General features: G+C 50.2%; 3 protein-coding genes across 5 annotated transcripts in view; all 3 read left to right on the top strand.

Annotated features, from left to right (window-relative positions):
- The window catches only part of LOC119888358 (TBC1 domain family member 9B), a 43,432-nt gene extending 29,703 nt beyond the window's left edge, over positions 1 to 13,729 (top strand). Inside the window, exons 17-23 of one of the 2 annotated variants that reach the window (XM_038698908.1) lie at positions 908 to 1,148; positions 1,448 to 1,513; positions 6,692 to 6,760; positions 7,748 to 7,801; positions 9,170 to 9,214; positions 11,007 to 11,104; positions 11,216 to 13,729. In XM_038698908.1, the coding sequence (XP_038554836.1) occupies positions 908 to 1,148; positions 1,448 to 1,513; positions 6,692 to 6,760; positions 7,748 to 7,801; positions 9,170 to 9,214; positions 11,007 to 11,104; positions 11,216 to 11,821 (1,179 nt within the window). In that variant the 3' untranslated portion in view covers positions 11,822 to 13,729. The remainder of the gene's footprint in view (positions 1 to 907; positions 1,149 to 1,447; positions 1,514 to 6,691; positions 6,761 to 7,747; positions 7,802 to 9,169; positions 9,215 to 11,006; positions 11,105 to 11,215) is intronic. The other variant, XM_038698909.1, reaches the window with a different exon arrangement.
- On the top strand, positions 11,899 to 13,338 carry LOC119888447 (extensin-like). The gene is made up of 2 exons (XM_038699001.1): positions 11,899 to 11,908; positions 12,368 to 13,338. Exons 1-2 carry the CDS (start codon positions 11,899 to 11,901, stop codon positions 13,336 to 13,338), a joined length of 981 nt encoding a protein of 326 aa, XP_038554929.1.
- Positions 13,730 to 14,267: 538 nt separating the features above from the next.
- Positions 14,268 to 22,483, top strand: LOC119889212 (MRN complex interacting protein). Of its 2 annotated transcripts, XM_038700137.1 has the most exons (8): positions 14,268 to 14,536; positions 16,281 to 16,340; positions 17,043 to 17,149; positions 17,258 to 17,306; positions 17,710 to 17,858; positions 19,183 to 19,239; positions 20,426 to 20,489; positions 21,929 to 22,483. In XM_038700137.1, exons 1-8 carry the CDS (start codon positions 14,477 to 14,479, stop codon positions 22,268 to 22,270), a joined length of 888 nt encoding a protein of 295 aa, XP_038556065.1. In that variant the 5' UTR covers positions 14,268 to 14,476; the 3' UTR covers positions 22,271 to 22,483. The 2 variants fall into 2 exon arrangements, with proteins under 2 accessions (XP_038556065.1, XP_038556066.1); XM_038700138.1 differs by lacking the exon at positions 19,183 to 19,239 and having other exon boundaries at positions 14,279 to 14,536.
- Positions 22,484 to 23,216: the final 733 nt, after the last annotated feature.

Here is a 23,216-nt window from a genome sequence, read left to right as displayed (position 1 = left end):
TCTGCCTCGACCGGTTGGGGTGAAGGAGAGAGGGATGGAAGGAGAGAGAGGGGAGGGAGGCAGCCTACACAATATCCACACAGAGGTACAGACAGTAAAGATGATGTTGCTATAGACTAAATGAAAAATGGTACAGATATTTATAATAGTGTTAATGATAATAATCGTAATGTTAATGATTATAATAACAATAATAATAATAGGACCAGTAACAGTAGTTGTTGTAGCAGAGGGTGTCGAGCAGGAACACGGGGGCAGCAGGTGACCCGCAACCACAGATCCAGACTCCACAGCTCCAGAGCCAGAAACACCTGCAGGAAGTGATAGGAGGAGAGAGGAGAGGGACGAGAAAGCACAAGACTACCGGAAAGGGGAGAAGTTGTTTTAGTAACATGCAATAATGGGATAAGGTATACAGAGGGAGAGAAAGTAGAGGAGAGAGGAGCTCAGTGCATCATGGGAAATCCCCCGGCAGTCTAGGCCTATAGCAGCATAACTAAGGGATGGTTCAGGACTCACCTGAGCCAGCCCTAACTATAAGCTTTATCAAAGAGGAAAGTCTTAAGCCTGCTCTTAAATGTGGAGATGGTGTCTGCCTCCTGAACCCAAACTGGAACCTGGTTCCACAGGAGAGGAGCTTGATAGCTGAACGCTCTGGCTCCTAGTCTACTTTTGGAGACTCTAGGAACCACAAGTAACCCTGCATTCTGGGAGCGCAGTGCTCTGGTGGGGTAGTAAGGTACTATGAGCTCTTTAAGATAAGATGGTGCCTGACCATTAAGAGCTTTGTAGGTAAGAAGAATGATTTTAAATTCTATTCTGGATTTTACTGGAAGCCAATGCAGAGAAGACGATATGAGATTATATAATAGTGTAAGATCGCTGTACTCTCACCCCCCCCCCCCAGTCCAAACACATGACGAGCTGTTACTGGGGCTCCAGCAGCTCTGCGGCCGAGCGTCACGATCCCAGCCTGCCGTACCTGGAGCAGTACCGCATCGACCCGGCTCAGTTCACCCAGCTGTTCACCGCACTCGCTCCCTGGGTCTGTGGAGGCCACACCCACACACTGTCGGCCCGCCTCTTCAGACTCCTGGACCAGAACCAGGACGGACTGGTCAACTTCAAAGAGTTCATCACTGGACTCAGTAAGTCCAGACACCAGAGGGTTTAACTGTTTCTGATCAGTGTTTCATGCCTCATTTCCGCTGCAGGGTACCAAAGGTCTGTTCCTGTAGATCTCCTTTCCAGTCGTCCGAGCACTCAAAGCTCTTTACACTGCATCAGCAGTGGAAAATAAAAAGTAGTGGTACCACTAGTGAGTCGGGTCAGACAGTACATGCAGAGGGAATGAGGCTTTAGTCTCCTCAGAGGAGGAACGTCTGCACATATTTTCAGTCTTTGTTGTATCACAGTTGATGCTCGGTGTTGGTTTGTGTGTTTGCAGGTGGGATGTATCATGGAGACATGACAGAGAAACTCAAACTGCTGTACAAGCTCCACCTCCCACCAGGTAACAGTTCACCAGAGGCCATCAGGCTCAGCGGTCACATGACGTTGGTTATCACCTCAATCCAGCCACGAGCGCGTTCATATCAACGATGACCAGTCACGAACATGGACAGTCTGCTGGCAACAGAGCGGCAGAACTGTAATCTGAGACAGACAGGAAGCAGGTGAACACCTGATCCAGCTGCAGCAGGAAGTCACAAACTCTCCAGCTGTGTGAAAGCTGATAACATCAGGAGCTCTGACTGTGATCATGAGTGTGTTTTGTTAAATCAGCGTGTTGTTAGTAGGGCCGGCCCGATGGCATCTTTAGAACTTCCATAGTAATGAACAGGAAATAATCAAAGCTTCCTGTAATTTAACTAGCTCGAAATGTTTTTAATTGATAAAAGCAGAACAGCAGCAGAAGGATCAGAGACCTTTTATACTGCTGATCTCTTCAGCATCAGGCACAGTGGCGACCCACCGTTGTCCCTGCAGTGACCTCGGTAACCTCGTGTCCTGTTTCCTGGTGCCTCGGTAACCTCGTGTTCTGCTTCCTGGTTCCTCGGTAACCTCGTGTTCTGCTTCCTGGTGCCTCGGTAACCTTGTGTCCTGCTTCCTGGTGCCTCGGTAACCTTCTGTTCTGCTTCCTGGTGCCTCGGTAACCTCGTGTTCTGCTTCCTGGAGCCTCGGTAACTTCGTGTTCTGCTTCCTGGTTCCTCGGTAACCTCGTGTCCTGCTTCCTGGTGCCTCGGTAACCACGTGTCCTGCTTCCTGGTGCCTCGGTAACCTCGTGCCTCGGTAACCTCGTGTCCTGCTTCCTGGTGCCTCGGTAACCTCGTGCCTCGGTAACCTCGTGTCCTGCTTCCTGGTGCCTCGGTAACCTCGTGTCCTGCTTCCTGGTGCTTCCTGGTGCCTCGGTAACCTTGTGTTCTGCTTCCTGGTGCTTCCTGGTGCCTCGGTAACCTCGTGTTCTGCTTCCTGGAGCCTCGGTAACCTCGTGTCCTGCTTCCTGGAGCCTCGGTAACCTCGTGTCCTGCTTCCTGGTGCCTCGGTAACCTCGTGTTCTGCTTCGTGGTGCCTCGGTAACCTCGTGTCCTGCTTCCTGGTGCCTCGGTAACCTCGTGTCCTGCTTCCTGGTGCCTCGGTAACCTCGTGTCCTGCTTCCTGGTGCCTCGGTAACCTCGTGTCCTGCTTCCTGGTGCTTCCTGGTGCCTCGGTAACCTTGTGTTCTGCTTCCTGGTGCTTCCTGGTGCCTCGGTAACCTCGTGTTCTGCTTCCTGGAGCCTCGGTAACCTCGTGTCCTGCTTCCTGGAGCCTCGGTAACCTTGTGTCCTGCTTCCTGGTGCCTCGGTAACCTTGTGTCCTGCTTCCTGGTGCCTCGGTAACCTCGTGTTCTGCTTCGTGGTGCCTCGGTAACCTCGTGTCCTGCTTCGTGGTGCCTCGGTAACCTCGTGTCCTGCTTCCTGGTGCCTCGGTAACCTCGTGTCCTGCTTCCTGGTGCTTCCTGGTGCCTCGGTAACCTTGTGTTCTGCTTCCTGGTGCTTCCTGGTGCCTCGGTAACCTCGTGTTCTGCTTCCTGGAGCCTCGGTAACCTCGTGTCCTGCTTCCTGGAGCCTCGGTAACCTCGTGTCCTGCTTCCTGGTGCCTCGGTAACCTCGTGTCCTGCTTCCTGGTGCCTCGGTAACCTCGTGTTCTGCTTCGTGGTGCCTCGGTAACCTCGTGTCCTGCTTCCTGGTGCCTCGGTAACCTCGTGTCCTGCTTCCTGGTGCCTCGGTAACCACGTGTCCTGCTTCCTGGTGCCTCGGTAACCTCGTGCCTCGGTAACCTCGTGTCCTGCTTCCTGGTGCCTCGGTAACCTCGTGCCTCGGTAACCTCGTGTCCTGCTTCCTGGTGCCTCGGTAACCTCGTGTCCTGCTTCCTGGTGCTTCCTGGTGCCTCGGTAACCTTGTGTTCTGCTTCCTGGTGCTTCCTGGTGCCTCGGTAACCTCGTGTTCTGCTTCCTGGAGCCTCGGTAACCTCGTGTCCTGCTTCCTGGAGCCTCGGTAACCTCGTGTCCTGCTTCCTGGTGCCTCGGTAACCTCGTGTTCTGCTTCGTGGTGCCTCGGTAACCTCGTGTCCTGCTTCCTGGTGCCTCGGTAACCTCGTGTCCTGCTTCCTGGTGCCTCGGTAACCTCGTGTCCTGCTTCCTGGTGCCTCGGTAACCTCGTGTCCTGCTTCCTGGTGCTTCCTGGTGCCTCGGTAACCTTGTGTTCTGCTTCCTGGTGCTTCCTGGTGCCTCGGTAACCTCGTGTTCTGCTTCCTGGAGCCTCGGTAACCTCGTGTCCTGCTTCCTGGAGCCTCGGTAACCTTGTGTCCTGCTTCCTGGTGCCTCGGTAACCTTGTGTCCTGCTTCCTGGTGCCTCGGTAACCTTGTGTCCTGCTTCCTGGTGCCTCGGTAACCTCGTGTTCTGCTTCGTGGTGCCTCGGTAACCTCGTGTCCTGCTTCCTGGTGCCTCGGTAACCTCGTGTCCTGCTTCCTGGTGCTTCCTGGTGCCTCGGTAACCTTGTGTTCTGCTTCCTGGTGCTTCCTGGTGCCTCGGTAACCTCGTGTTCTGCTTCCTGGAGCCTCGGTAACCTCGTGTCCTGCTTCCTGGAGCCTCGGTAACCTCGTGTCCTGCTTCCTGGTGCCTCGGTAACCTCGTGTCCTGCTTCCTGGTGCCTCGGTAACCTCGTGTTCTGCTTCGTGGTGCCTCGGTAACCTCGTGTCCTGCTTCCTGGTGCCTCGGTAACCTCGTGTCCTGCTTCCTGGTGCCTCGGTAACCTCGTGTCCTGCTTCCTGGTGCCTCGGTAACCATGTGTCCTGCTTCGTGGTGCCTCGGTAACCTCGTGTCCTGCTTCGTGGTGCCTCGGTAACCTCGTGTTCTGCTTCCTGGTGCCTCGGTAACCTCGTGTCCTGCTTCCTGGTGCCTCGGTAACCTCGTGTCCTGCTTCCTGGTGCCTCGGTAACCTCGTGTCCTGCTTCCTGGTGCCTCGGTAACCTCGTGTCCTGCTTCCTGGTGCCTCGGTAACCATGTGTCCTGCTTCCTGGTGCCTCGGTAACCTCGTGTCCTGCTTCGTGGTGCCTCGGTAACCTCGTGTTCTGCTTCCTGGTGCCTCGGTAACCTCGTGTTCTGCTTCCTGGAGCCTCGATAACCTCGTGTCCTGCTTCCTGGTGCTTCCTGGTGCCTCGGTAACCTTCTGTTCTACTTCGTGGTGCCTCGGTAACCTCGTGTCCTGCTTCCTGGTGCTCCCTGGTGCCTCGGTAACCTCGTGTCCTGCTCCCTGGTGCCTCGGTAACCTTCTGTTCTACTTCCTGGTGCCTCGGTAACCTCGTGTTCTGCTTCCTGGTGCTTCCTGGTGCCTCGGTAACCTTCTGTTCTACTTCCTGGTGCCTCGGTAACCTTGTGTTCTACTTCCTGGTGCCTCGGTAACCTCGTGTTCTACTTCCTGGTGCCTCGGTAACCTCGTGTCCTGCTTCCTGGTGCCTCGGTAACCTCGTGTCCTGCTTCCTGGTGCCTCGGTAACCTTGTGTCCTGCTTCCTGGTGCCTCGGTAACCTTGTGTTCTACTTCCTGGTGCCTCGGTAACCTTGTGTTCTGCTTCCTGGTGCTTCCTGGTGCCTCGGTAACCTTGTGTTCTGCTTCCTGGTGCCTCGGTAACCTCGTGTCCTGCTTCCTGGTGCCTCGGTAACCTCGTGTCCTGCTTCCTGGTGCCTCGGTAACCTCGTGTCCTGCTTCCTGGTGCCTCGGTAACCTCGTGTCCTGCTTCCTGGTGCCTTGGTAACCTTCTGTTCTACTTCCTGGTGCCTCGGTAACCTCGTGTCCTGCTTCCTGGTGCCTCGGTAACCTCGTGTCCTGCTTCCTGGTGCCTCGGTAACCATGTGTCCTGCTTCGTGGTGCCTTGGTAACCTCGTGTCCTGCTTCGTGGTGCCTCGGTAACCTCGTGTTCTGCTTCCTGGTGCCTCGGTAACCTCGTGTCCTGCTTCCTGGTGCCTCGGTAACCTCGTGTCCTGCTTCCTGGTGCCTCGGTAACCTCGTGTCCTGCTTCCTGGTGCCTCGGTAACCTCGTGTCCTGCTTCCTGGTGCCTCGGTAACCATGTGTCCTGCTTCCTGGTGCCTCGGTAACCTCGTGTCCTGCTTCGTGGTGCCTCGGTAACCTCGTGTTCTGCTTCCTGGTGCCTCGGTAACCTCGTGTTCTGCTTCCTGGAGCCTCGATAACCTCGTGTCCTGCTTCCTGGTGCTTCCTGGTGCCTCGGTAACCTTCTGTTCTACTTCGTGGTGCCTCGGTAACCTCGTGTCCTGCTTCCTGGTGCTCCCTGGTGCCTCGGTAACCTCGTGTCCTGCTCCCTGGTGCCTCGGTAACCTTCTGTTCTACTTCCTGGTGCCTCGGTAACCTCGTGTTCTGCTTCCTGGTGCTTCCTGGTGCCTCGGTAACCTTCTGTTCTACTTCCTGGTGCCTCGGTAACCTTGTGTTCTACTTCCTGGTGCCTCGGTAACCTCGTGTTCTACTTCCTGGTGCCTCGGTAACCTCGTGTCCTGCTTCCTGGTGCCTCGGTAACCTCGTGTCCTGCTTCCTGGTGCCTCGGTAACCTCGTGTCCTGCTTCCTGGTGCCTCGGTAACCTTGTGTCCTGCTTCCTGGTGCCTCGGTAACCTTGTGTTCTACTTCCTGGTGCCTCGGTAACCTTGTGTTCTGCTTCCTGGTGCTTCCTGGTGCCTCGGTAACCTTGTGTTCTGCTTCCTGGTGCCTCGGTAACCTCGTGTCCTGCTTCCTGGTGCCTCGGTAACCTCGTGTCCTGCTTCCTGGTGCCTCGGTAACCTCGTGTCCTGCTTCCTGGTGCCTCGGTAACCTCGTGTCCTGCTTCCTGGTGCCTTGGTAACCTTCTGTTCTACTTCCTGGTGCCTCGGTAACCTCGTGTCCTGCTTCCTGGTGCCTCGGTAACCTCGTGTCCTGCTTCCTGGTGCCTCGGTAACCTTCTGTTCTACTTCCTGGTGCCTCGGTAACCTCGTTTTCTGCTTCCTGGTGCCTCGGTAACCTTCTGTTCTTCTTCCTGGTGCCTCGGTAACCTTGTGTTCTGCTTCCTGGTGCCTCTTGTGTGTTCCTGAATCTACTGTCCAAACACCAGGTCATACATGGACTCCCAGGATGGTTCAGTCTGTTTGTTTGTTTGTTTGTATTGCAGCTCTGTGTCCTGAGGAGGCGGAGTCAGCTCTGGAGGCAACACACTTCTTCACCGAGGACGTGCCACGAGGTAAACACATGATAGATACTTTAGACATTTATACATTTACTCATGTGGCAGACGCTTTTATCCAAAGTGACTTACATTCGAGGAACAACATACAATCATCAACAGAGCATCAAATACAGACAAACTGACTGAAATACATACTAGTAAGCTCTAATGGCACATATCTCATCAATGGGGTAAATACCATGGGAAGAAGTTAGAGTTAATAAATAAGTGCTATCAATGAAAGATAACTGTAGGGGATAGAAGAAGAAGAAGAACACAGGAAGTGCGTGTTAGGAGTTAGAGGTGTTGTAAGAGGAAGTGTTCTCGGAAAACGACAGACCTACTGCAGTATTTCTACCACCACCAGTACTATTACCACAGTACACCGCTGCTGTCAGAGTTGGTCGTGCTTCAGGACGGGTCAGTTCTGGTTCAGACAACCTGCTGTAACAACAAGTGATGAACAGTTTCACCTTTATTTTCACCATCACTCGTTTCCCAAAGTCACGTCTTCAGACTCTTCAGTCACTGTCAGCAACCAGGTCCAATAACCAGCTGCTTCTGGACTGAAACGATCAATCGCTGATTATCAGAAAATGTATTGATTGATTGAATTAAGTTTTTTTTGATCGACTATGATTAATCGGCTAATTGTTGCAGCTCTGTAAATAAAATATCCTGAAGTTTCAGTTTGATCTTCACTAACAATCTGATGTTTCCTCTGTCACTCACACTGATCTGTCTTCCCCCATCCTCCTCCTCCTCCTCCTCCTCCTCCTCCTCCTCCTCCTCCCCTTCCCCTCCTCTCCTCCTCCCCCCCCCCCCCATCCTGCTCCTCCTCCTCCTCCTCCTCCTCCTCCTGCTCCTCCCCCCACCATCCTCCTCATCCTCCTCCCCTGCCCCTCCTCTTCCTCCTGCACCTCCCACTCCCCCCCCACCCCCCCATCCTCATCCTCCCCCCACTATCCTCCTCCTCCTCCTTTGTGTGATGTTTCCTTCCAGAATCTTCCTTCCTGTCTGATCTGGACATTTTGGGGCAGCAGGAAGTGACATCAGGTTTGTGTCTATGTGCTGTCAGACAAGGCGCTCCCCTGGCCCCGCCCCCAACCAGTGATGTCACAGCAGCTGCTCGTGAACCCGTCAGTTTGTGTGTTAGTTGGTCGCCGAGGAAGTCACACTCAGTAATATTCATTCAGAAGAACAGACAGGTTTACGTGATGGAGGCCGAAACAAACAAGAAAACAAAACTCCGAATATCCAAACGCTCGGAAACGAGCGGGGACAAAAATGACGACAACAGGAAACAGACCAGGGGCCTGCACCACGAAGCGACTTCAATATACCCAGGATCTCTTTCAGTTAGCGTTCACATGACAGAGGCGGAGTCAGCAGCAGAGGACCAATCAGACATGAACAAGTCCCCCGTCAGCAGAGCGTCATATTTCACAAAGAGCAAAGTGTAACTCTGCAGAAACAGGACCGGGTCCAAAATATCAGAAAATATCAGCCTTATTCTTTTTATTTCCACATCAAAAGGCTCGGGCGCTGAAGAAGAGGCCGTTCCACCTCACTTTAAAGAACTGTGAGATTCATTTATTTCCAGACATTGTTCCAAAGCAACGAAACCAAAAATCCATTCATGCCATAAAATGTGTTCAGTTAGCGGCTGAAAGACTGAATGCGAACATTCACGCTGCTGAAAACTCTCCTCATCACTGCGGCCACGTCGCAGAAGGTGGAACATGACTACATGACCTGCGCTCCGACAGACTCGGACTCTGACAGACCCGGACTCGGACAGACCCGGACTCTTGACAGACCCGGACTCGGACAGACCTGGTCCTCAGCATCCGCTCCACAGGAAGCTTCAGCGTGGCCCGAAATGTCCGAGAGAGAAAGAGTTTCTACTCAGTTACAACAAAGTTAAGGCCTTTAAATGTTCCAGTTCCCATAAGAACCGATAATTCTCTTTGGGGACCAAAATGAAATCATGAATTAGACAAATGGGACCAAACAACAACAGAACCTGTCCACGCTGGATTCTGTCAGAACAAACAGGGCCTGCAGAGCAGAACTCGTCTGGGGCCCACTTTGATTTTGCACCAGCCCAGCTCCTCCTCCTCCTGTTGGTCGGGTTCTGCTTCTGGAGCCGTGAGACTGATCCACGTTCTACAGGCTCGGCTGCGTTATCAGAAGCTCTGAGGAACCGGTCGTGTTACTTCCTGTGAAACCTTCTGACGTTGTTGGACAGAAGTATCGCGCAGTTTAGTTTGACGTCATCACTGAGACAGATCTGGGACTAACTTCCAGCATCAATGATTATTATTATTAACAAGCATTAACAAATTATAAAAATAAAATCATCCTCAACTCTTAAGATAGATTCATAATATCCATTCTCTTAAAATCATTGTTTAATTTCAGGTGAGGAGGGGAAGGATGGAGGCGCAGACGGCGAGGAGAAGAAAGGTAAATGCCCCACCTCCTGTTGACTGTGTGCAGGTACCTGTCTGGGCAGGTGATCTGTGACCCTTGATCTCTGACCTGAGACCTTTGATCCCTGATCTCTGACCTGAGACCTTTGATCCCTGATCTCTGACCTGTGACCCTTGATCTCTGACCTGAGACCCTTGATCCTTGATCCCTGATCTCTGACCTGTGACCCTTGATCCCTGATCTCTGACCTGAGACCCTTGATCTCTGACCTGAGACCCTTGATCCTTGATCCCTGATCTCTGACCTGAGACCCTTGATCCCTGATCTCTGACCTGAGACCCTTGATCTCTGACCTGAGACCCTTGATCCTTGATCCCTGATCTCTGACCTGTGACCCTTGATCCCTGATCTCTGACCTGAGACCCTTGATCTCTGACCTGAGACCCTTGATCCTTGATCCCTGATCTCTGACCTGAGACCCTTGATCTCTGACCTGAGACCCTTGATCCTTGATCCCTGATCTCTGACCTGAGACCCTTGATCTCTGACCTGAGACCCTTGATCCTTGATCCCTGATCTCTGACCTGTGACCCTTGATCCCTGATCTCTGACCTGAGACCCTTGATCTCTGACCTGAGACCCTTGATCCTTGATCCCTGATCTCTGACCTGTGACCCTTGATCCCTGATCTCTGACCTGTGACCCTTGATCTCTGACCTGAGACCCTTGATCCTTGATCCCTGATCTCTGACCTGAGACCCTTGATCTCTGACCTGTAACCCTTGATCCCTGATCTCTGACCTGAGACCCTTGATCTCTGACCTGAGACCCTTGATCTCTGACCTGAGACCCTTGATCTCTGACCTGAGACCCCTGATCTCTGACCTGAGACCCTTGATCTCTGACCTGAGACCCTTGATCTCTGACCTGAGACCCTTGATCTCTGACCTGAGACCCCTGATCTCTCACCTGAGACCCTTGATCTCTCACCTGAGACCCTTGATCCCTGATCTCTCACCTGAGACCCTTGATCCCTGATCTCTCACCTGAGACCCTTGATCCCTGATCTCTCACCTGAGACCCTTGATCCCTGATCTCTCACCTGAGACCCTTGATCCTTGACCCCTGATCTCTGACCTGAGACCCTTGATCCCTGATCTCTCACCTGAGACCCTTGATCCTTGATCCCTGATCTCTGACCTGAGATCCTTGATCTCTGATCTCTGACCTGAGACCCCTGATCTCTGACCTGAGACCCTTGACCCCTGATCTCTGACCTGAGACCCTTGATCCCTGATCTCTGACCTGTGACCCTTGATCCTTGATCTCTGACCTGTGACCCTTGATCTCTGACCTGTGACCCTTGATCTCTGACCTGAGACCCTTGATCCCTGATCTCTGACCTGTGACCCTTGATCCTTGATCTCTGACCTGTGACCCTTGATCTCTGACCTGTGACCCTTGATCTCTGACTGGAGACCCCTGATCTCTGACCTGTGACCCTTGATCCCTGATCTCTGACCTGTGACCCTTGATCTCTGACCTGTGACCCTTGATCTCTGACCTGTGACCCTTGATCTCTGACTGGAGACCCCTGATCTCTGACCTGTGACCCTTGATCCCTGATCTCTGACCTGTGACCCTTGATCTCTGACCTGAGACCCCTGATCTCTGACCTGTGACCCTTGATCTCTGGCCTGTGACCCTTGATCTCTGACCTGTGACCCTTGATCCCTGACCTGTGACCCTTGATCCCTGATCTCTGACCTGAGACCCTTGATCTCTGACCTGAGACCCCTGAGCTCTGACCTGTGTGCTGTTTCAGAGGAGAAGGTGAAGGACTACAGGTACTACCTGAGGATGTGGGCCAAAGAGAAGGAACCCAAGACAGAGACCATCAAAGACCTGCCCAGGATGAACCAGGTGAGGAGGAGTTCAGGTCCTGTCTCTCTCTCTCTCTCTACATCATGTTCTCTCTCTCCCTGTGTTAACCCGACTCCCCCGTCTCCCCCGTCTCCCCCGTCTCCCCCCCAGGAGCAGTTCATAGACTTGTGTAAGACTCTGTACAACATGTTCAGCGAGGAGCCTCTGGAGCAGCAGCTCTATCACTCCATCGCCACCGTCGCCAGCCTGCTGCTGCGGATCGGAGAAGTTGGCAAGAAGTTCAACAACGGCAGCAAGAAGACAGATGATGCCGCAGCTCAGGCTCCGCCCCCTGACCTTCAGAGCGAGGAGGGGCCGGGAGAGGGGGGGTCAGGTGAGTCTCAGGTGTGCCGGGCTCTGGCCGATGCTCAGCTGGAGCCGGCGGCTCCGCAGACGTCCGACGAGGAAACCAAAGACGACACTTCGGTGTCGTCGTACTCGGTGGTGAGCTCTGGCTCGCTGCAGTGCGAGGACATCGCCGACGACACTGTGCTGATCAGCGGCGGCGAGCAAAGGCAAGGTAGCGTGCTGGATGTTGATTGGTCAATCACCTTCGAGCAGGTGCTGGCATCACTGCTGACGGAGCCGCCGCTCGTCGATTACTTTGAGAAGAAGAGGGACATCCACAGCAAGATGGCCGTCTGTAAAGCCCAACGGGCGGTAGAGCGTCAGACAAGCTCCGCCTCCGACCATGAACTCACTCAGCACTCCACCTGACCACCTGACTCCCGTCCATCAGAGGCTGCAAACTGAACCGTTAGTTCTGCAGACAGGATTTAAAAACATTAGTTGTCATGAGTTCAGGTGATCGTACCTTTATTACACTTCGTGCAGGAGTTTCACAGTTAAAGCCCTCCAGGGACGGGATTATGGAGGGCTTTTAATGTGAAAGAGTTTGGAGGAAGTGCTCATTTGTTTTAACAGCAAACAGGAAACAACCAGATATAACACTTAAAATTTACAAATAAGCACTTGGATCTCCACCACACTAAACACAGCTTAGGATCAGCAGGGGGAGGAGCAGGTAGACCTGCAGGTCCCTGTGCAGGTTAAAAATAAACAGTCTCTGAAACTATCACTAGCAGCCGAGCAGGTGAATCAGGTGAAGAGAGTGCTGACTGAACTACGGAAGCCCCAACGTCCTAACTCGTGTTTTCGTTGAACCAACTTTTTCTCACAAGATAAAGAACTAAATCATCTCCGCGTGATCAAAAGAGTGTTCGATATGTTTCTGATACAAATGATTGATTTCTGAGTAAACAGGAGAACCCTTTCCCCTGTACCTGTACACCTATACCCGTTCCCCTGTACCCGTTCCCCTGTACCCGTACACTGTACCCGTTCCCCTGTCCCCGTACACCTATACCTGTTCCCCTGTACCCGTACACCTATACCCGTTCCCCTGTACCCGTACACCTATACCTGTTCCCCTGTCCCCGTACACCTATACCTGTTCCCCTGTACCCGTACACCTATACCCGTTCCCCAGTACCTGTATACTGTACCCGTTCCCCTGTACCCGTACACCTATACCCGTTCCCCAGTACCTGTATACTGTACCCGTTCCCCTGTACCCATACACTTGTACCCGTTCCCCTGTACCCGTACACTTGTACCTGTATACCTGTACCCATTACCCTGTACCCATACACTTGTACCCGTACCCGTTCCCCTGTACCCGTTCCCCTGTACCCGTACATTTGTACCCGTTCCCCTGTACCCATACATTTGTACCTGTTCCCCTGTACCCATTCCCCTGTACCTGTACACCTTTACCTGTAAACCTGTACCCGTACAACTGTATCTGTACACCCGTACCCGTTCCCCTGTACCCGTACACCCGTACCCGTTCCCCTGTACCCGTTCCCCTGTACCCGTTCCCCTGTACCCGTACACCCGTATCCGTTACCCTGTACCCGTACACCCGTACCCGTTCCCCTGTACCCGTTCCCCTGTACCCGTACACCTGTACCCGTACACCCTTACCCGTTACCCTGTACCCGTACACCCGTACGCGTTCCCCTGTACCAGTTACCCTTTACCCGTACACCTGTACCCGTACACCCGTACCCGTTCCCCTGTACCCGTACACCCGTACCCGTACACCCTGTACCCGTTCCCCTGTACCCGTACACCCGTACCCGTTCCCCTGTACCCGTACACCTGTACCCGTTACCCTGTACCCGTACACCTGTACCCGTTCCCCCTGTACTCCGCTCACCTGGGCAACATAAAGAACATTTATGTAAAAAGGTGCTTAATGTTGGAACAGGCTGAAATGTTTTCTTTTGATGACTGAAGAAGGAAGTGCACAGGTATCCAGAGGAAATAAAACACGCTGTTAAACTCTCTTTTAATTTCTGTACAGATATATTAACTGTTTATTAATCACCGGGTCGTATTACCTGAACAAACTCATGTATCTGTTTCACTCAGGTGAGTTCACCTGTAGACTTTTATTTTTACGTCACTGAAGCCTTGTTTGTTTGTGTCTGCTGCCTGATGACATCACTCCTGTTTACTTCCTGTTGATGATGTCACAGGATGTTTTTATTTGATTTTTAAAATCCATTTATTGGTCAGTTATTGATCTGTATCCTGTTGTCTAATAAATACTGAACAAAGCTCTTTTCTTCTGTTTATTGATTCACAGACTTTTAGTTTCAGCTCGTTTCACATGATTCATTTTAATGATCAGAATCACAGAATTATTATTTATTATCAGGCAACTCGGAAATTTCTGACCTGAACTAGAAAAATTACCCTGGAACGCCACCTGAAGTTGGATATCCTACTTGTGAACTATGAAAAAAAAATCTGTACCCCGACTTTACGAGTAGCAGCTGAATGACATCACAAAACAATGTCAGCGCCCACGGAAGCACACGCTGTAAATGGTAAACCATAAACTAAAAAGCAACAAAAAGTATATTTGCATGTATTTAAATAAAAATAATACATATACGGTCATATAGTAAAACCTGTTCTGCATGTACACTGATGTAGAAATATGTTGGGCCGTGGTTTTCGTTCACTTTCAGAAATATCCCAGTTCCGACCGGTCTCGAACGCGTTCACAAGTAGGAAATCCGACTTCAGGTGGCGTTCCAGGATAGTTTTTCTAGTTCCAAGTTGCCTGGATCGCAGCATCAGCCCGGGTTCATGGATGAGTGACATCATCCGCCGCCTGAGGAGGATCTCTGACGCTGTGTCGTCCTCCGGCCTGCGGGGGCGCTCTGCTCACTTTACGTCACTGCGGCCGCTGTGATGTAAGGTGTGACGTATCACCGCGGTTCAAAAACACCCCGGGAAAACTGATCCGGAGAATCACAACCAGGACCAGGACCAGGACCAGGATAATAGCTCTCCGTCATGGTTCAGGAGTTTCACGTCCTCCAGTGTTTTTCCTGTCAGAGCTTCCAGGTTCAACAGGTAACAAATAAATCAGAGATAAACCGAACTAAGCCGGGCTAAAGGCTAACAGCCGGGCTAAAGGCTAACAGCCGGGCTAAAGGCTGTCAGCCGGGCTAAAGGCTAACAGCCGGAGTCTCCGCGTCCTGTATTTAAAGTTCTCTTTTCAGTCCCATACAGACTTTCTGAAAGCCTGTTTGGTTCCCTGAGACGGGGACGGTGTTGCTCAGAGGCTCAGGATGATTTCTGCTGCCAAGGCCTTTATATCATGATATTGTGATTGTGTAACTTATTAATTAGGCGTATTGAATAACCCAGAATATGATTTATTCGCTAAATGTAGGACTTTTCTGATGTCCTTTAACACCACATACATTTGATTTAGGTGCATGCATTTGATGATTTAGGTGCATGCATTTGATGATTTAGGTGCATGCATTTGATTTATCTATGAGTCACATCATTGAGCACGTTGCTTTTTTTAGTGCAGCAGCTTCCTTTCGTACATTTCATCAGCTGATTTTTGCTCCCGGAGCCGCTTCCTCAGATGCAGATCAGCTTTCTTTGCTTTCGCTCGAGTCTTTGGTTTAGTCGTTTATGTTTTTTCTCGTCTGTTTGGATCAAACGCTCAGGAAGTGTCAGCCTCGTGTTTCTGACCGACAGACTCTTGGACTTCATTAACGGGAGAAGTAACAGAAGGAAATCTGTTTTAATAAATGTGGAAAGTTGTGTTTGGTCCGTTTGTTATTTAGACCGACAGTGAACAGATTTTAGAAAACAAATATAAAACTTGCCACTGATTCTCTCGGGACACGTTTCTTTGCAACGTGACGCAACCAAGGGCTTCCAGGCCTGTTTCCTCCCGTTTGGTGGGCGTGTCACAGGTGCTGCCCAATCAGCTGCGACAGGTTTGGTTCAGGGAACCATCGACTCCGTTGAGAAAACGCTGTTATCTCTCTTCACTCTGGTGACGATGTGATGTATCCGATCAGTCCGATCAGCTGCAGCGTCCAATCAATTAGCAGATGTGCACTGAGGGGGCGTGTCGGTCAGTAAAAGACTTCCTGCTGTCTCCTCGCTCCTTGCAGCACAAATAAGGGTCCAATCCCGATGTCTCCCCTGAGCCCCTGCATGCTGCACACTTTTTATTTTATGTTTTTGCCTGATTTTTAAGTCCTGCAGGCTCTCGCCTTCTCGCCCTGCAGACTGGAATGTCAAAAATCATTAATGCACAATTACTGGTCAAAACAGCATCATTAAAGTTGATAAACTGAGTGTGTAATGACGTTCCTCTGACTTCCTGTGTCGGGTTTCTATCTTGAATGTTAAAAACTCAGCATCAGCAGCAGTAGCATCAGCGTTGGTGTCCATGCATGTTCGTTTACCTTCTTCTTCTCCCGGACTTCCTGGGAACGCGCCTCTCGAAGTCTGTGAGTGGACGTTGGGATTGGGCCGAGAGCTTTGGGGCGGTCTGCAGGACGGATCACTGAGAATCTTCAGACTCAGTTCTGATGAATAAATGACGACCCCGTTATACCGTCTTGTTTTTATTTGTTTTTCAACAGTTCCAACACGTTCCTTACCTGCTAATCAATAACTGATTAGAATAAAAACTTTTAAAAAGAAACAAATGTACAGAAAAGGGAAATTAAAGTTTGTTCTTAATGTTTGTATGATTTCAGCTCCGTGTGTGTTTGTGCTTTATGTTTTTAATCTGATTATTGTAATGAAGAAATGCTTGTGTGCCCTGTGCTGTGTCTGTCAGGTGAAGAAGGCGCCCAGGTGGAGCTGTAAACTGTGTGGAGAGAAACAGTCGCTGCTCAAGGTCAGAAAATAACTTTACGTCTTTAAAGCTGCGCTAACTCAGCAGAAACAAGTCGAGAACACATCGTTGACATATAATCAGCTGCTCCACTGTCAGGAAACGCACAGAAAATACAAACTGAAATCTGTATTTAAATGAAAATGAATTTGTGAAAACATGCTTGAAACGGAATCAATAATAGTTTCTGTTTTACACACGCTGTTCATTCATCAAACAGGCGAGCCGTCCGCTCTCTCTGCTCGTCTTCCGCAACACAAACACACTTTTCGTTCATCATTTCTCTGCTACGACATTTTACTGCAATCAGCTGACTTTAAAATGAAAGACTGACTGTGGGAACCGGACTACGTGGTCTACACCTGTAAAGACACCTGTATCCGTAACTCGGCCACTTTACTGTAAGTCAACTGTAATGTAACTCTGTCCACTGGAGACACAGAGTTAGAGACGCAGTGATCTGCATCATCCAGAACAGATGGATCAACATCGCCACGTGTTTGTTATCAGTAACTAAAATCTAAACCGCACACATTAGAGTACGCTAACGGTGGCTGGCGTTAGCTCCTGAAGGCGTGTGGTAGGATTCGCTTTTTTACTGTGCAATACTGAAAACCTGGAGTGACCTCACTTCCTGCTTCGTGGTTCAGGTGTTCACGGTAGAAGACGGGCTTTATTATTACCTGTGTGCTGATTGGTTGACAGGAGTCTGGGCGGGGCTCCGCGGCCGACTGCAGGCGCCATGTTCAGAAGCTGAACGCCATGAGAGGAACCCTGATGGAGAAGCAGGAGCGCAAAAACTGGTCGCTATGGTAATGGAAATATGTCCCACAATACACAGCAGCTCTTTCAGTTCAGGTGCCGTCACCCTTCACACGTTCACCTTTTCTCACCTGCCGTGTTGTGTTGGCTGTTAACAGGAAGCAGGTGGAGGCAGACGGAGAGGATGAAGCCGAGGAGCCCGACCAGGTGAGCACGCACGCACGCGTCCTAAAATGTCGTCATTTAGGTTTTCGTCACAAAGGTACGGTGGTGTGAAAGTAAAACCGCCCCGCTGCTCTGATCCCCTGGACAATCGCCCCACGAACAGGAGCCCGAGGCACCTGGCCTCCTTCAGTCGGGCTGCTTCCCTGACCCCCACGGTGTTTTTACCGCCCCTTGGGGCACCTCAGACCTTGAGACCACAGCTCCCCGCCACCGCCTGAACAGTGACCACTCAGGTTCAATGTTTGTTATAGAGGATCCAGGACTAATCACGCCTCTCCAGGTGTCCTCCCAGCCCCTCACACCCTGAGAAGCTCCAGAGAATAATAACAGTTAATTTTCTGCTTCAATATTCAGAATGTAATGAAGCTTGTAAAACTGTCTCCAGGTGAAGCACGCTCAGGTGACACAGACTCAAGGGAGCCGCTGGAGGAAATACCTGGACACACCTGAGGAGGCGGAGCCAGATGAGGAGGAAGACGACGACAGTGTTTTGATGGACAGGCAGCAGCTCCATGGCAACAACATGACTGACAGGTGTGACTTTAGAGAGTGTTTATGTTGTTAGAGGCCACGCCCACCTACCTGTCAGTCAGTAGAGTGGTTTATAAAGCACATCTGTGTAAACATAAACCAGGTGTCACCTCAACATCTAAATCAGGTTTGATGAGGTGTGTTTTTGTATGTGTGTGTGTGTGTGTGTGTGTGTGTGTGTGTGTGTGTATACGCACTCGCATATACACACACCGGTTAGGGCCGGTTGTGGTTTGGTGATGAGGTGCTACACGCAGACAAACATACAGCTGACATAAATAGATGTAGAAATATATAAATATGGAATAAACAAATGCAAGCTATATAAGAATAATAGAAAAAAATATTTTTCAGGGAAAGAACAAGGTGGCAGATATTTACATGTGCATTATTCTGGTTTGTGTTGTGCAGACGTGTTGCAGCAGGACAGGATGTTTGGTGTAGATAAATATATACATTGATAATATAAAACAATAAAACAACAACAATATTTCTAAAGTATCAACAAACGGCACACACGCCTCCACTGAACTTGAACATAAACTACAACAACGAAACAAGCAATAAATCCCATCATGCACTTCAACATCCACTTTTTTAACTTCTCAAAGAACAACTAACAGCTGTGAGAGGAAGTCCAGGACAGATGAGAGGGGGTTCGATTGAAAATGAAATTACAGCCCTGCACTGTGCATATTTAATTATTAATTTAATTACTGAATTTTCTTAAGAAGAGGAAGATTTACACTCACCTAAAGGATTATTAGGAACACCATACTAATACTGTGTTTGACCCCCTTTCGCCTTCAGAACTGCCTTAATTCTACGTGGCATTGATTCAACAAGGTGCTGAAAGCATTCTTTAGAAATGTTGGCCCATATTGATGGATAGCATCTTGCAGTTGATGGAGATTTGTGGGATGCACATCCAGGGCACGAAGCTCCCGTTCCACCACATCCCAAAGATGCTCTATTGGGTTGAGATCTGGTGACTGTGGGGGCCATTTTAGTACAGTGAACTCATTGTCATGTTTGAAATGATTGGAGCTTTGTGACATGGTGCATTATCCTGCTGGAAGTAGCCATCAGAGGATGGGTACATGGTGGCCATAAAGGGATGGACATGGTCAGAAACAATGCTCAGGTAGGCCGTGGCATTTAAACCATGCCCAGTTGGCACTAAGGGGCCTAAAGTGTGCCAAGAAAACATCCCCCACACCATCACACCACCACCACCAGCCTGCACAGTGGTAACAAGGCATGATGGATCCATGTTCTCATTCTGTTTACGCCAAATTCTGACTCTACCATCTGAATGTCTCAACAGAAATCGAGACTCATCAGACCAGGCGACATTTTTCCAGTCTTCAACTGTCCAATTTTGGTGAGCTCTTGCAAATTGTAGCCTCTTTTTCCTATTTGTAGTGGAGATGAGTGGTACCCGGTGGGGTCTTCTGCTGTTGTAGCCCATCCGCCTCAAGGTTGTGCGTGTTGTGGCTTCACAAATGCTTTGCCGCATACCTCGGTTGTAACGAGTGGTTATTTCAGTCAAAGTTGCTCTTCTATCAGCTTGAATCAGTCGGCCCATTCTCCTCTGACCTCTAGCATCAACGAGGCATTTTCGCTCACAGGACTGCCGCATACTGGATGTTCTTCCCTTTTCACATCATTCTTTGTAAACCCTAGAAATGGTTGTGCGTGAAAATCCCAGTAACTGAGCAGATTGTGAAATACTCAGACCGGCCCGTCTGGCACCAACAACCGTGCTGCGCTCAAAACTGCTTAAATCACCTTTCTTTCCCATTCTGACATTCAGTTTGGAGTTCAGGAGATTGTCTTGACCAGGACCACACCCCTAAATGCATTGAAGCAATGTGATTGGTTGATTAGATAATTGCATTAATGAGAAATTGAACAGGTCTTCCTAATAATCCTTTAGGTGAGTGTACTTTATAATTCAATGTTTTTTCCCTCTTCAGTAACAGGCGACAGACATGTTTCACTCTTGGTATGAGTCGGCCACACGGTGGATATTTTAGCGGCAGGTGCAGCAGCAGTGAACGCACAGATGTCACTAACAAGCCGGCATGCTGCTCACCTGCTGGGAGAGAGACAAGAAACAGCAGCGGCGCATGTCAAAGCAGCTGAACCTAATAGATAAAAGCTTTGTACACTCTTTCTCTCAGCTTCATGAGGTAGTCCTAAATATTATACTGACACACAGATGTATACTAGCTCCTCCTCCAAGTTGTGGGTGGAGCCTCTGCAGTGGACAGGTGTAGATTTAGACAGATCCAGGATGCCAGTGTGCCGATGTGTGCTCCTTCTAGCCGCCTCCTCCTGAGAGCGACACCCCCTTGGTTCTGTTTTACTGACTTATTCTTCTAAATATTGTTCAGTAATCTCGTTGAATGGTGGATCAAGTCCCACATGCCGCGATGAGTGATCAGAATTTCATCACAGGAGAAAAGAAATAAACTCAGAGAATGAGACAGACTGAAAGTGGGTTTTTATGTTACTGTGCCTTTTAAAGTTATTATACTATAACCCCCCCCCCCATGTCCTGGCAGGAAGAGGAAGAGAAGAGAAGGATGCACTGACAGCGGAGGACAGGACGACTGGACACCTGAACAGGTAACATGCTGACTTAGTTCAGTGACAGGTGTGGAGTCTTTGTGCTAAGCTAACAGAGATGTAAAGTCATAGAGCAGGAACGTGGATGTGTGGCGCGGGTGCTGCTGATGGATCCGTCTCTGATTTATAAAAAAAAAAAAAACTACAAGTCCCACATGCTGCAAAGCCGCGATGCACCAATCACAGTAGAGTGATTTCTCTCAGTGAAGAAGTGATGATTCAGTATTTTAAAAAGCTTTGACGGTATTTGGGCCCATGTGTCCACCACAGATCCAGACTCCACAGCTCCAGAGCCAGAAACACCTGCAGGAAGTGATAGGAGGAGAGAGGAGAGGGACGAGAAAGCACAAGACTACGGGAAAGGGGAGAAGTTGTGTTAGTAACATGCAATAATGGGATGAGGTTGCATACAGAGGGAGAGAAAGTAGAGGAGAGAGGAGCTCAGTGCATCATGGGAGAAAGGTTAGCGTAGAGCAGAGTTTCTCAGCCGGGGCGTTCAGAGGATGACGGGGGGCGCTGGAGGCAATGTTTTGGAAAGGGGGTTGCTGAGCTGCTCCTGGGGGGCGTTTGTTGAGGTGGACGTTTTTAAGGCGAGTTTACACCAAATATTTTACAATATGAGTTTAAACTTGCACAAAACTTTGTTCTGCAACATTAAAAGCTTAGTTTAGTCCACAGCGACTGGACGAGACGGATCGTAACTCTTCAGCAGCTTGCTGTCTTCACAGGAACGAGAAGTCAGAGTATCATCTGTAAAATTCCACCAACATGGCGTTTACTGTGTGAACTCTGGAAAACAGACGCTCTCTTTCATTATATAAATTCTCTGAAAAGCGTTCATTTCTCTGAGGAATCCGCTGTCGACGCCTTGTTATCACAGTCTTTACACCCTTTTACCCTAAAAGCAACCATGCGTCCAGCAGCTGATTCGTGGCCCAAGCGGTAACGTGACATGTAGAGTTTCAATATAAAAATGTAACGTTACAAACGGAGGCGCAGCCCTGCTCTGTGTGGGACTGTGAGCTGCAGAGCTGCTGAAGTTAACGTGGCGATCTGTGGTGACATTTCTGCTGATCACACGTGATGTTGCATAGTTGGGTTTTGGTGAAAAGGCACCACGATCACATTCAAAGAGGTTACTTCCTCAAACAAAGACACAAACGAGGAGGGAAGTCATGTGTGTTGAGTCAGCAGGGAGTCAGATAATTTTGCTCTTCCTGTTTTTAATAACAGTAACAACAATATTCAGGGCACATAGCCAACATCTTTTTTTTTAATGGGGGGCGGTGAGGGACCTGGATTATGGATGGGGGGACAGGCCCCTTCATTCTCCTTCATATTGAACTGTTCCTTTTAAATCTAACAGAGGGTCCAGGGGGTTTCCCTGAGGAACTCCACGGTACTGATCCTTTAAACACTCTGACTTCTTCTGTCTACAGTCCAACTGGTCCAGTCTGAAGAAACCGGCCTCAGCCAGAACCAGGACCAACAGTCCTCCCAGTAAGAAGAGCATTAACCCCGGCTGTGAGAGTACTGGTCCAGTCAGTAGTTGGGCTAGTTTCCTCAGTTCTGACTGCCAGGTGAAGGCGGAGGGGGAGGGGCCTTCAGGGAGTGGGAGGAGTCGTCACATGGGCGGAGCTGCCTCTCTGCCCTGTAATGACACTAACCAGACTCCGCCCCTCGCCAGGACCCGCCCCCTGCTTCCTGTTTCCTCCATGTTCGAGAGTGGAGAAGAGTTCAGCTTTGACGAGTTTCTGACAGCCGATCAGTTCATCAGTTAATCCAGCGATCGCTTCAGATCTTCTGTCAGTCGCTGTGTTTCTGTCTGGGGAGAAATGGAGAGATGAAATTTATGTGAAAACCTGTTGGCTTGTTGCAAACATTCAACATGTGACCAGATCTATTGATCAGATCAGTAGTTTCAGGTTCAGTCCTGATGTGTTTATCGATCAGAGCAACATGTGACTAATAAAGATCAGAAGGTGGAGACGGGAGTCAATGAGTTAAAAGTATTGATTGATGCTAACAGATTATTAAACAACAGGATCAGAGGTCAGAGGTCAGCAGTGACATCATACACAAGGACCAAACAGCTCAGGGGAGGACGGGGTCTTACCTTCAGGCAGGTGAGGGTACAGAGCCGCCTCCCTCAGACCTGTTGGCCACTGCTGTCCCGACGGGGGACCCCGGTCCTGGTCCCCGGGCTGGAGGGACTACAGCTCTCCAGTGGAGGGGTCGACTTCTCGGGGGCTCAGGTGAGTCCACTCCTTATCAGAGTCTCTGCACACCTGAAGAGCACAGCCTGGATCAGGTTTACTGGTTCTACTGGTCTGAGAAGGACCAGGATCAGACTTAGACTAGACTCATGTGGGTCAGTGCACGGGAACACTTCTGAACTAACACCTGTGTTTCCACGGTAACTGATCTCTGTCTGATTGGCTGCTGATGTCACAGGGTGGGGGGAGGGGGCGTGTCTGTATCTTGTTGCAGGAGACGGATGAACCTTATCTATGAAACGTGAGCTCAAACAGACGCTTTTCCACCGTCCCTCATCTTTTTTACCCCTGACCAGTTTGCATTCCTTTTAGTGAGGTCATGTGTTTCGTGCTTCCTGTTCGCAGTGCATTGTGGGCGAGTCCATCAGTGGTACAGTAAAATATGATGAACGGGGGTCTGCAGGTCTTCAGAAGTCTTTAATCTCTTGGCTGCTGAAACATTTACCACGTG

The sequence above is a fragment of the Micropterus salmoides genome, unplaced genomic scaffold, assembly GCF_014851395.1.
Source record: "Micropterus salmoides isolate LMB-PRFRI ecotype aquatic unplaced genomic scaffold, ASM1485139v1 Ms_hic_scaffold_5, whole genome shotgun sequence".
NCBI lineage: Eukaryota > Metazoa > Chordata > Actinopteri > Centrarchiformes > Centrarchidae > Micropterus > Micropterus salmoides.
The sequence above is the reverse complement of the archived record's forward strand: the minus strand, read 5'-3'. Positions and strand labels throughout refer to the sequence as shown.